General features: G+C 42.8%; 1 protein-coding gene across 2 annotated transcripts; it reads left to right on the forward strand.

The window, feature by feature from the left end:
- Positions 1-590: 590 nt before the first annotated feature.
- Positions 591-11665, forward strand: YKT6 (YKT6 v-SNARE homolog). Of its 2 annotated transcripts, none has more exons than XM_015814559.1 (8): positions 591-606; positions 3925-4058; positions 5105-5187; positions 6401-6501; positions 7777-7881; positions 8778-8843; positions 10498-10599; positions 11054-11665. In XM_015814559.1, the coding sequence occupies exons 2-8, from the start codon at positions 3955-3957 to the stop codon at positions 11087-11089; spliced, it is 597 nt and encodes a 198-aa protein (XP_015670045.1). In that variant the 5' UTR covers positions 591-606; positions 3925-3954; the 3' UTR covers positions 11090-11665. The 2 variants fall into 2 exon arrangements, with proteins under 2 accessions (XP_015670045.1, XP_015670046.1); XM_015814560.1 differs by lacking the exon at positions 591-606 and adding an exon at positions 3679-3743.
- Positions 11666-12191: the final 526 nt, after the last annotated feature.

Consider the following 12191-nt stretch of genomic DNA (forward strand, 5'->3'; position numbering starts at 1 on the left):
CAGTTCAGACAAATGGTTGCCCAGTCTCTTCTTAAAAACCTCCAGTAATGGAGCATCCACAACGTCTGAAGGCAAGCTGCTCCACTGGTTAATTGTTCTCACTGTCAGGAAGTTTCTCCTTAATTCCAGGTTGCTTCTCTCTTTGATCAGTTTCCATCCATCGTTTCTTGTCCTGCCTTTTGATGCTTTGGAAGATAGGTTGACACCCTCTTCTTTGGGGCAGCCCCCCTATTCATTTGGATGCATTTACAAATCCTATTTTATGTGGCACTCCACCGCTGTGGTGGACTACAACTCCCATGCTGCTTCGAGAATACGGGAGGGGCAGTCCGACAGCGGGAGATCCCCCCCACCCCCGAACAGTGCCCAGACGCGTGCGCGGCAGCAGGCGGCGCGGGGCCGACTCTTCCCCTTTCCTAGCTCTACATTTTTTTTCCCCTAGCTCTATGGCTCAGCCCGGCCGTCGAGTTGGCAGCCCTTCCGGCGGCTTTTGTCTCCGGGTCAAAGGGCGTGCCGGCTTCCGCTTGGATCACTGTTTCGGGCCGCTCCAGCCGTCTCCGAGGCGACGCGGGGCCGAGCCAGGCTCCCCCCCCCCCGGGTAGTAAGGTGGGTCGTTGCGAGAAGCGAAGCGGCCTGCTGGGGCGGGGGCGCGGTAGGACCCCCCACCCCACCCCGGTATCGTTACGACCTCCTGGGCTGCTCGGACACCCACGCCCATTATCCCCGGCCAGCTGCCTGAGGGTGTCGGAGGCTTTTCTAAGGGCGGCCAGGGTGCTGCAGGCCCTGCTGGGGAGCGGAGTAGGCGGCGGGGGGGGGGGGGGGNGAAATATCAGATTTAAGTAGTATTTGCACACTCATGTTCTTCTGGCAGATGATAGAGGCATGTTCACCTGGGTGTGCCAGTCCCCTTAAAGCTGATATACCCAAGCACAGCTAGCAGAAAATTTGCCTTTAAAAATAAAAATCACGGAATATCATTTGACCTATTCTAGTTAGAGGGCAATTTTATTGTGGGTTGTTGCAAAAAGGAATCTGGCCTTGAAGTTGTGGGTGCTCCAACACTGGAGGTTTTAAGAAGAGATTGGGCAACCATTTATCTAAAATCAATCAATCAGAATAGAGCTGGAAGGGACCTTGGAGGTCTTCTAGTCCAACCCACTACTCAAGCAGGAGACCCTATACCATTTCAGACAAATGGTTGTCCAGTCTCTTCTTAAAAACTTCCAGCATTGGAGCATTCACCGCTTCTGGAGGCAGGTTGTTCCACTGGTTAATTGTTCTAACTGTCAGGAAGTTTCTCCTTAGTTCTAGGTCGCTTTTCTCCTTGATCAGTTTCCATCCGTTGCTTCTCGTCCTGCCTTCAGGCGCCTTGGAGAATAGCTTGACTCCCTCTTCTTTGTGGCAGCCCCTGAGATATTGGAACACTGCTATCATGTCCCCCCTCATCCTTCTCTTCATTAAACTAGGCATACTAGTCCAAACTAGACAGTTGGACTAGAAGACCTCCAAGGTCCCTTCCAACTCTACTATTCTGATATTCTGTTATCTTTAAAGGAAGGGTTGGGGAAGTTTTGTTCCCTCTGTGTAGAGCATTCTTTAATTGTTCTAACTGTCAGGAAGTTTCTCCTTAATCCCAGGTTGTTTCTCTCCTTGATTAGTTTCCATCCATTGTTTCTTGTCCTGCCTTTTGATGCTTTGGAAAATAGGTTGACACCCTCTTCTTTGGGGCAGCCCCCCCTATTCATTTGGATGCATTTGCAAATCCTATTTTATGTGGCACTCCACCGCTGTGGTGGACTACAACTCCCATGCTGCTTCGAGATTACGGGAGGGGCAGTCCGACAGCGGGAGATTGCCCCATCCCTCGCACCTCCAGCAGCTCCGAACAGTGCCCAGACGCGTGCGCGGCAGCAGGCGGCGCGGGGCCGACTCTTCCCCTTTCCTAGCTCTACATTTTTTTCCCTAGCTCTATGGCTCAGCCCGGCCGTCGAGTTGGCAGCCCTTCCGGCGGCTTTTGTCTCCGGGTCAAAGGGCGCGCCGGCTTCCGCTTGGATCACTGTTTCGGGCCGCTCCAGCCGTCTCCGAGGCGACGCGGGGCCGAGCCAGGCTCCCCCCCCCCCGGGTAGTAAGGTGGGTCCTTGCGGGAAGCGAAGCGGCCTGCTGGGGCGGGGGCGCGGTAGGACCCCCCACCCCACCCCACCCCGGTATCGTTACGACCTCCTGGGCTGCTCGGACACCCACGCCCATTATCCCCGGCCAGCTGCCTGAGGGTGTCGGAGGCTTTTCTAAGGGCGGCCCGGGGGGCTGCAGGCCCTGCTGGGGAGCGGAGTGGGCGGCGGGGCTGTGAAGGCGGCGGGGGGGGGGGGCGGACGTGGCGGCCTCTCGGTTTGGCTTCTGGGCCTGGGGAGGGCCTTGACATGCGCGCAGGGGGTGGGGGTGGGAAACGTTGCAACGACTTCATGGCCCTTCCTTCGTCGCCGTCTTTTATTTCGCAAAGCTGCCCCGTGGATTGGTTTATTTTTTTTCAAAAGCCTTTCGCCTTGGTGGGCAAAATAATGGAAATGGAATGGTCTTTTAGGAAAATATTACCCGAGCCGTTTGATGGAGTGTTTTTCCATTGCAGTAGGTCAGGGGTAAGCAACCTTGGCTCTTTTATGACTCGTGGACTTCAACTCCCAGAATTCCTGAGCCAGCTTGGCTGGCTCAGGAATTCTGGGAGTTGAAGTCCACGAGTCATAAAAGAGCCAAGGTTGCCTACCCCTGCTAGTGTAGGTGAAGGTTTTCTGGGGTTTTGCCCTTTGGGGATTTTCCTTTGTAAAAACGGTTTAAATGGTTTTATCCCGATGAGCCTCTTCCAGATGGCCTCCTTTGGGGGTGTTATTTTTTTCCCAAGAAAAGAGGGTCATGATACACATGCAGGTAGTCCTCGACATGCGTTCAAAGTTACAACGGTGCTGAAAAAAGGTAACCTAACGACCATTTTTCATGCTTATGACCGCTGCACCACCCCCTAGAAATCACACGATCAAAATTTGGACACTGGGCAGCTGACTCATATTTATGACGGTTGCAGTGTCCCAGGGTCATGTGATCAGCTTTTGCGACCTTCTGACAAGCAAAGTCAATGGGGGGAAGCCAGATTCACTTAACAACCATGTTACTAACTTAACAACTTCAGCGATTTCCCTTAAGAACTGCGGCAAGAAAGATGGTAAAATAGGGCAAAATAACAAATGTTTCACTTAACCGCAGGAATTTGGGGCTCAGTTGTGGCCGTAAGTCGAGGACTACCTGTACTCAAGTGAGGAGTCAGAAATCAATCAGGAAATGTCATGTTTAAACCATGGACAAGAATGCCTCGAGTTAGAAGATTCGGAAGGGAAGCCTTTGGAAAAGTCCCTTCCATCATCTACATTTAGAGTTGTATTATCCAGCAGGGGAATGGAAATAAAATATAAAAGAATCCAGCCAAAGATTTTACCCATATGGTCCAAAGATGGCAAAATGGATTTGGAATAGTGAATAAGTGCCAAACCATCCTGGGTTGGGAGTAGTTTATTTACTGCTCCTTAACTAGATCAGGCAACTTGTCCTTCAGGCTTCTAATGCCATTTCTGACTCACCTCCGCTTCCTATTATTTTGGGAAGAATGAATCAGCTGCTTTAATATCAGGATTAGTTGCAGAGTAATTTCATTCTTAATTCAGAGGGCAATCATGAACCCCAAGCTCTAGATAAATAAGGTAAATAAGCACCTTGTATTTAATACCAGAGTTTGTTTTGCTAGCCTTTGCTTTCTGCTGTACAAAGTATCTATGTAAAGAGATTATAGATATCTGGTTAGGAATTCGCATTTGCATTTATCCTTGTAGTATTTTACTTTATAACCAAGTAAGGTGGGTGGTTTTTTTTGTCTTTGCTCAGGTTATCGAGAAAAGTTGAACAGATAAAAAGATGAAGCTTTACAGTCTAAGTGTTCTTTACAAAGGTGATCCCAAAGTGCACTTACTAAAAGCTGCTTATGATATCTCATCATTTAGCTTCTTCCAGAGATCCAGGTAGGTCTTCACTGCGTTTTTAAGATCAATTAGCTTTCCCCTTGAATTGGTTGCATTGAATTCGAGATGTAATACTTTTTTTTTCTGATGTAACTTATAAATCAAGGCAGTGAAAAATAACTGATAAAATGATAGACCTCACATTCATGCTTTTGTTTCTAAAGTGCATCACCTCAATATGAATTCTATTAAGGTTTAACCCCGTTTGCTATTAGGGGTAATCTGAACAGATCCATTCATAAATTCTTGTACCTGCAAGCAGAATGCTAGCAGTTTTGAATTTGTTTATGCTGTATCTGTTGATTCTAAATATATGTGGCTAAATATAGTTTTGCATTTGACCCTTGAATGTTGGGTTCGTCTTCCTGCAAAATGATATTGTAAAATAGAACTACAGGAGTCTAACAAAGAAAACAATATTTCTCAGAATTCACTTACTCATTTCAAAGTATTTTTTTGAAGTTACTTGAACTCTTGTTGAATTGCAGCATAGACCACATTTATTCACAAAAATCATACATTCAATTCCTACTTGAATAGATGAATTGTTTCCACTCATTAATCCTTGGCTTTATTTTACTGTTACGGATTCATATGCTTCTTTTTTTAATTATTTGTATGCTGCTTTTGAAAATTAGTATCTTTTTAAAAAAAAATAAAACCATGTGTCAAGCATAAAAAATCAGGAGCCAGAGTGGTTCAGCTGAATACAGATTTATTGCACGCTAACACTCTCCATGTTCAGAATCTGAACTACCAATGATCAAAGCAAATTGGCGGGAGGTAAGAGTCAATGGAATCCAAGGTGGCCTGGATTTAGATCTTTTTAGGGTATGAAGGGACTCCAGATTGATGACGCGCTTGATGCCTCCCTCAGGCTTGGCCTGGTCATCTATATCATGTGCTTTTACAGTTTTTATGCTGTAATTATTATCTTTTGTTAGCAGCTGATACTGCTAATAAAATTTATTTTCTTCACAGTGGATTTAAATATGGATGGTTTGGTAACTAATTGTGAGGGGTTTTATTATTTATTTAACTTTCAGCGTTCAAGAATTTATGACCTTCACAAGTCAACTGATAGTAGAGCGTTCAGAGCTTGGAAGTAGAGCTTCTATAAAGGAACAAGGTAGGCATACACAGTAGTTTGCCTTAGAAGGAACTACAGTAAACAAATAAGGGTGTATATCTGCAAATGTGAAGTGTAGAGCTTGACATTGAAAATAATGCCGATAAAGAAGATGTAGATAATAATTGCTCTGTAAGGAAAAAAAAACACGTTGGAAATTATCTAAGGCAGGGGTGTCAAATCCCGCAATGCAGGCAATTGTATGGTGACGAATCGGGAGTTTTTCGCCTTGGCGCCAGGGTGGGCGTGGCCTACGTAGGCCGGATGCGGCCCATGGGCCACAAGTTTGACATGCCTGATCTAAGGGAATGTTCTGGATGGTTTCTCTAGGTCAAACTGAATTAAACAATTGAATTTCTTAGGAATTTGGTGAATATGATATTAATATTTGTCAAGGTAGCTATTGCTATTAAAGTTGGATGACAGCATCACAGGATCCTTTGTACGGGGTGTTGAGACAGTAAAAAGATTCCTTGTAAAACTGCTCTTCTTGGTCAAAGAATCCATCATAAACTGCTAATAGTTGGAGTTAGAATTAGATTACATGCACCAATTTTTTTGTAAGGCAAGTTGTAATAACAGAAGATGAATTGTGTATGGCGTTCAGTCCTGTTAAATCTTACATAAAACTTTTAAAAACTTTTTAAATAGTTACTTTTTAAAAAAAAAACCTTCTTTGAAAAAAATAAAAAGTAAAAAACTAATACGAACTAATACAGAATAAGGAAGAAAAAAGAAACCAAGAGAGCACTAAAAGGGCAAGAAAGAAAAATAGAAAAAAGATACAAAGTGGCTTCCGATCTTCTTTACAGCAGTTATAACTATAATTATAAATTCACCTCTTTCTCTAAAGTTAGCTGCATATACTCATATCCCATGTGTGTGCGTACACGTGTTTAATGGAGCTTTTGAATGGTGTTGAATTTTGGCCATGTATACATATGAGCATATAATTTCAAATCAGAACGAATTGGAATGTGACCCAAACAAGATTCCTATTCCTGTTTGGAGCTGGATTCTGGGTTTTTTTTTCCCCCCATAATGAATCTTATATTCAGATTGAGAGTTAAAGAGCTCAGCCAACTTGTATCTAAAATAAACAAAGGGACTGGTGAGTTGGGAGGATCTAGTAAAAGCCTGTGGTTCTTTTTCACAAATTCTGTGGAATTTTATATGAGAAAATGTTCATTGTTCATGTTATTCTTTATTTCAGAATACCTCTGCCATGTTTATCTACGGAATGATGGTTTGGCTGGAGTGGTAATTGCAGATCATGAATATCCATCCCGGGTTTGTTTCACTTTGTTGGATAAGGTAAATACCAGCTTGGGCAGGGAGGACTTGGATATCTGCAGATGGACTGCAAGATAACACAGAGTAGGTGCTTTCATGGTTGAAATTGCTTGTAAATAGAGCTCTGACTCACTTTGGACATCACATTAAACTAATTTGCACGAATCATAATTTATAATCCAAGATTAGCCTAGGGCAGGGGTAGGCAACCTTGGCTCTTTTATGACTCGTGGACTTCAACTCCCAGAATTCCTGAAGTCCACGAATCATAAAAGAGCCAAGGTTGCCTACCCCTGGCCTAGGGTAAAATGCCATTTAGAATTAATAAAGATGGCCAGAGAGATGTATATTTGGCGGGTGAATTTGATAAACCAGAGAGTAAAATACGCCAGATATAAAACAGCAGCAACAATGTTGTTTACAAAGCAATGCTCCCTTTGGGACTGCCACATATACACACACAGACTGTGTGTGATAATGCAGGAGAGGTTGGTGGAGGAAAAAAATGCATTAAAATGAATTTTTAAATTCATGACAGTCTTGTATGCTGAAGATTACTTTCAGTTATAAAGTACTGAAGTATTGTGACAGGCTACTACTTTTTGTAGAGTAGCATTTCTCCAACCTGGGCAACTTTATGATGTGTTGATTTCAGCTTCCAGAATTTTTACCAATAGATACGCTGTTTGGGGAATTATGGGCCTTTAAGCCCAGATGCGCTCCAAAGTTTGAGCTTTTTGCCTAACAAAAGTTTTAAAGTCGCTTGAGAACAGAAAGTTTGCCCATACAGCACCAAACCCAGATATGGAGAAGAAACATTTAAGGGTCTTGTAGTGCTTTTGATAACTTGAACTCCGCTAACTCTAGTTAAAATGCATTCAGACCTTTAATTCTGTTACCTGTGGTCAGAATTGGGTTTAAAGAAAATCGTATGTGTAGCTTATCACCTTGGCATGATGGGCAACATTATTACCTCACTACATCAGGTTGTCTGAGTCAACACCATTATGTGAAAAGTGAATACTGCTAAAAATGGTCACTGTTTCTGCTTTCTGCTTTTCTTTGCACACAGTCCCTCCCCATTATATAATTCTGGAATTTATAAAATATTTGTCTCTGATGCTCACTTTAATTACCTGCAAGGATCCCTTCATCTAGACTGATTATTCCAAAATGCTGCCTGAGCTTCAAGAAAAATGCAGTTTGATACCATTTTTGAGGATTGCTGTATAGAATTGCTTCCAAGGAATGTAAGTCTTTCAAAATCTGGGTTTTCTCTTGGTCTTCTGTCTACAGGTCCTTGATGAATTCTCTAGGCAAGTTAATAGGATAGACTGGCCTTCTGGAACTCCAGCAACAATAACTTACACAGCGTTGGATGGATACCTTAGTAGATATCAGGTATGGCTGGACTGAATATAAATGGTCAGAAAATGAAACATCTGTTTCATCTGATTTCTGGGAAATCAGCGAAATAACCTGATCTCTCAAGCCAATGTCTTTTTCCACATTCATACAAATAGAAGTTGATTTTATTTGTACAGGTAGTCCTGGACTTACAACAATTCATCTAGTGACCATTTGAAGTTAGAACAGCACTGAAAAAAAATGACATGACCATTTTTCACATTGACAACCGTTGCAGCATCCCCGTGGTCACATGATCACAATTCAGATGCTTAGCAACTGGTTCATATTTAACGACGGTTGCCGTGTTCCCCTTTTGCGGCCTTCTGTCAAGCAAAGTCAATGGGGAAGCCAGATTCACCGAACCACCATGTTAGTAACATAACAAATAGAATGATTCACTTAACAACTCTGGCGAGAAATGTTGTAAAATGGGGCAAACTCACTTAACAAATGTTTCACTTAGCAACATGAAGGCTCAATTGTGGTCGTAACTCGACTTACTGAGTCCACAATGCCTGTAATGCATGATTTAACTTTTAACAAATAAAGTCTGCAATGGTATTATTTGGCCCCACTTCCCCCCCCCCCTGACATTGTCTTAAGAGGCTGTTTTCCTAAAATTTCTCCTCTGACATTGTTGACTGCATTTGTTTTTTATTGTGTTACATAGCAGTGGTTGGTTGCTAGGAACAGCAGAGAGAATAAATATTATAATAAAATCTTCTAGTATTTAGGGCATGATAGGGTCTGAGTTTGCAGGGCTTGGTATATTTGAAGAAGTCTCTTTTCCCAAATATTCCATTCTAATGTTGTATAAACAGCTTAATGACGATTTTTGGTATCTTGTCAACAACATCATCAAATAAAATTCTGTGTTGCTCTTTAAGAATCCTCGTGATGCTGACGCAATGACAAAAGTGCAAGCCGAATTGGATGAGACCAAAGTGATCCTGGTAAGTGGTCAGCATCTTGCTGTTAATATGGAGATTGCTAGATGCCAGTTCAATTTGGAAGCAGGACATAATTGTGTGGCTTTAAAAAAACAAACAAACTCTAGGGCAGGGGTAGGCAACCTTGGCTCTTTTATGACTCGTGGACTTCAACTCCCAGAATTCCTGAGCCAGCCATGCTGGCTCAGGAATTTTGAGAGTTGAAGTCCATGAGTCATAAAAGAGCCAAGGCTGCCTACCCCTGCTGTAGGAGAAAACCTTAGTGAGGAGATTTATTTGGTATGGCATCTGTGTATGGCATTCAGAGTGCAGACTCAGTAAATACAGTCCTATTTTAAAATCATTGTTAGGATCTCTTCCTTTTGAGGCAGTGAATGCTATCAAAACCAAACTTCTTCTCTTTTTTGTATATGTGAATCTAGTTCTAGGTGTTCCTTCCTGTCTCTGGTTAGTTCTTAATTCAGGCTTTTAATGATCACACGTAATTCTTCAAGCCAACATGAAAACATGATGCAATCAGATAAAAGTAGGTCATGACTAATTTTTATCTTAGCTGTGACCTCCTTTTTGTTGGTTATTATGGGTGTCATCAGAGCAATTTTCATCTAAATGCTAATATTGATTGGATTGCAAGCAGTTGATTCATGTGTCTTGTATTACACACATTCAAATATAAATATTTTCTGCTCCACCAAAGTTACTTCAAAATAAATCCCAATCATCAGAAATTTAAAGTGATCCACCGGTTTCAAATAGAACATTGATACTGTTTAAAAATTAAATATTTCTGTCAAATGCTAAAGGTGGTATAAAAATAAAAATTTTAAAAAAGTGTGAGTGACAGTCCACATCCAGGCGAACAGGCTGTGAGTGGGACAAAATCTGTAGGCCGCCATTAAGATCACAAGGTGTGCTGTGCTGTGTATGGAATATTACAGAACAGGTTCTACACCTGACAAACTCTACAGTGTTGTATTTTTAGCACTGGTGGAGAGAAAGCAGATTCTTGCTCCTAATTTTAAACGATTAGGAGAATGGCGTTTATAGGATCCCATTGTCAAATTCATAGGACGGCAAAAAACGATTCCTTTGAGACAAACATTTTTGTTTCGGGTTAAATTTCAAGTTTAGCTCTTGGGTAGCATTGTGGCAGAGACTAAAAATGAAAGAACTGATTTAATGATAGTAGTAGTGGCAGACCAAGCTACCGTTGGTCTCCTTAAGAGGCAAATGTAGGCAAAGGCCTAACCCAGGGGTAGGCAACCGTGGCTCTTTTATGACCCGTGGACTTCAACTCCCAGAATTCCTGAGCCAGCCTGGCTCAGCTTGGAAACCTCTCCCTTTCCCCTCAGCATGGCTGGCTCAGGGATTCTGGGAGTTGAAGTCCACGAGTCATAAAAGAGCCACGGTTGCCTACCCCTGGCCTAACCGATGACGCTTCCTAAACTTTTTTCCCAAATCAGAAAGTGGAAACGCTTGATTAGAGAGCTGAGAAGGTGGGTGAAGGGAAAATCTGGAAATTTAAGTTCTGCATTACAGAGCGAGCACAGCCACAGCACTTCACAGGCGCCCGTGTTTGCTGCCTCTTCTACAGCTGGGTTTATAAGTTAGGGACTTGCAGTTCCCTCTCTCTCAGCTGTGTCTTTTCCCCCTTTAGCACAATACAATGGAGTCCTTGTTAGAACGAGGAGAGAAACTGGATGACTTAGTGGCCAAGTCAGAGATTCTTGGAAATCAGTCAAAAGCCTTTTACAAAACTGTAAGTATATTTGGGCCAGTGCCCAGCAATATAGACAATGTTTCCTTATCTTCCTGCAATGATTTATGAGGCAATAGGTTATTTTTAGTCAATGGAGATGATGGTCTGGAAACAAAATGCCAACTATGATCCAGGTCATAATTGTCCCAAAGCTGCTTTTCAAAAGACAAGTGGACTTTCTTAGTTTTTTTTCCCCTTGAAAAGGTTTTGTTTTCACTGGTTTGAAAGAGGGGTCAAATAGACCATCAGGTATATTCGTGACCAATAATATATATATATAAAACTGGCATAGGAGTACATTCTTGATACATGGTTTCACAGGTTAGCTCTCCATCACGGAAGGGACTGCAGCTTCCACAGTCTCCAAAAATCCAAGGAGACATCTCTTAGTAATAAATCCGAATATAAATACTTAATAAGTGTGTGTTTATTCCCACCTCTCCTGACCTGGAAGGCCCGCAAGCAGAATTCATGCTGTGACATCATGTGACTCCATCCACCGTGTACCTTCACCACCTGCTTTGGACTATCTGGATTTGATTTGATTTCAAGATTCCTGGAGAGAGGGGCAACACCTACATGTAACTACAGCAGCAGCTGTTTCCAGATTCAGCCGTCTCAAGCCACACTGGAGGCAAGAAATAGGCTACCATGTTGGGGGTCCATGAAATTAAAACCTTATTTGGAAAAAAAAAAATCTTAACTTTCATGGCAAGAGAATATCTGGGATATTAGGTTGATGGCGCGAAGAGAGATGAGAGTGGATCCTGATGCTCACACACATTCCTGTTTTGGTCGTCGCCTGATAATCTGTGTGGGGATTTGCTGCTCACCTTTCCAAAACTACAAACAGATAAACAGACTCATTGTGCATACATAAGAGTAAGAAAAAAAAAACTATCTGGCCCTCTGAAAATGCCTTTTTTCCAGCCTTGCACAGTATCCTTGTGTCTTAAAAATGTCGGATGCTGATTTTGGGAAGCGAAGCAAAACCCAACCTGTTTTGAACCCATTCAGAATTATTCAGAGAACATGGATCTCTGCGTTCTGCGTGAAAGAAAGAAGGGGGGGGGGAAAAAGATCTCTAAGGCAGCCCGAGAACTGATTATACTTTGTAATATAGAAGGCACTCCAAAGAGGTGGGAAAGGGGTTTTGGGACTAGTATGGATATCGACATGCTTTTAAGTTGTCGCCGATTCTAGGTGGGAAATTTCTTCCGACGCTGAGTCAGACTTGTTTTTGCCAACGATATAAGCAGCAGCATATAGCTCCCTCTCTTATCCGGTACCTTTGCCACTGATCAAACCCAGGATTTCGTTGAGAAGGGATTGCGTGGCTGGGCGCCCCCTGGGCGCTCTTGGAGATTGTAGTTTGTTCAGGTTGGGTTTATTGATGAAAAGCTGGTAACTCTTCTAGCTGACAGCTTGCTCTTTCTACACTGTTCAGCAGGATGTGAAATGAATTTGGGGGGGTATATTGCAATCCAGGCATCCCACGATGTGTTATGGCTGCTGTTCTGACAGTGTACCTGCCCTGGTATTAACCAGCAGCCCTTCTTAAACATATGTGCACCCCGAAGAATAAGCTGCTG

This window comes from Protobothrops mucrosquamatus, unplaced genomic scaffold, assembly GCF_001527695.2.
Source record: "Protobothrops mucrosquamatus isolate PMUCROS unplaced genomic scaffold, P.Mucros_1.0 scaffold262, whole genome shotgun sequence".
NCBI classification, from domain to species: domain Eukaryota; kingdom Metazoa; phylum Chordata; class Lepidosauria; order Squamata; family Viperidae; genus Protobothrops; species Protobothrops mucrosquamatus.

What these genes read in the sequence shown, in the direction of transcription:
- YKT6 (XM_015814559.1), top strand. Translation starts at nt 3,955, where the DNA reads ATGAAGCTTTACAGTCTAAGTGTTCTTTACAAAGGTGATCCCAAAGTG. An exon ending in AGCTTCTTCCAGAGATCCAG is followed by an intron (nt 4,059 to 5,104) that starts GTAGGTCTTCAC and finishes TTTAACTTTCAG; the next exon opens with CGTTCAAGAATTTATGACCT. An exon ending in CAAAAGCCTTTTACAAAACT is followed by an intron (nt 10,600 to 11,053) that starts GTAAGTATATTT and finishes CTGACCTGGAAG; the next exon opens with GCCCGCAAGCAGAATTCATG.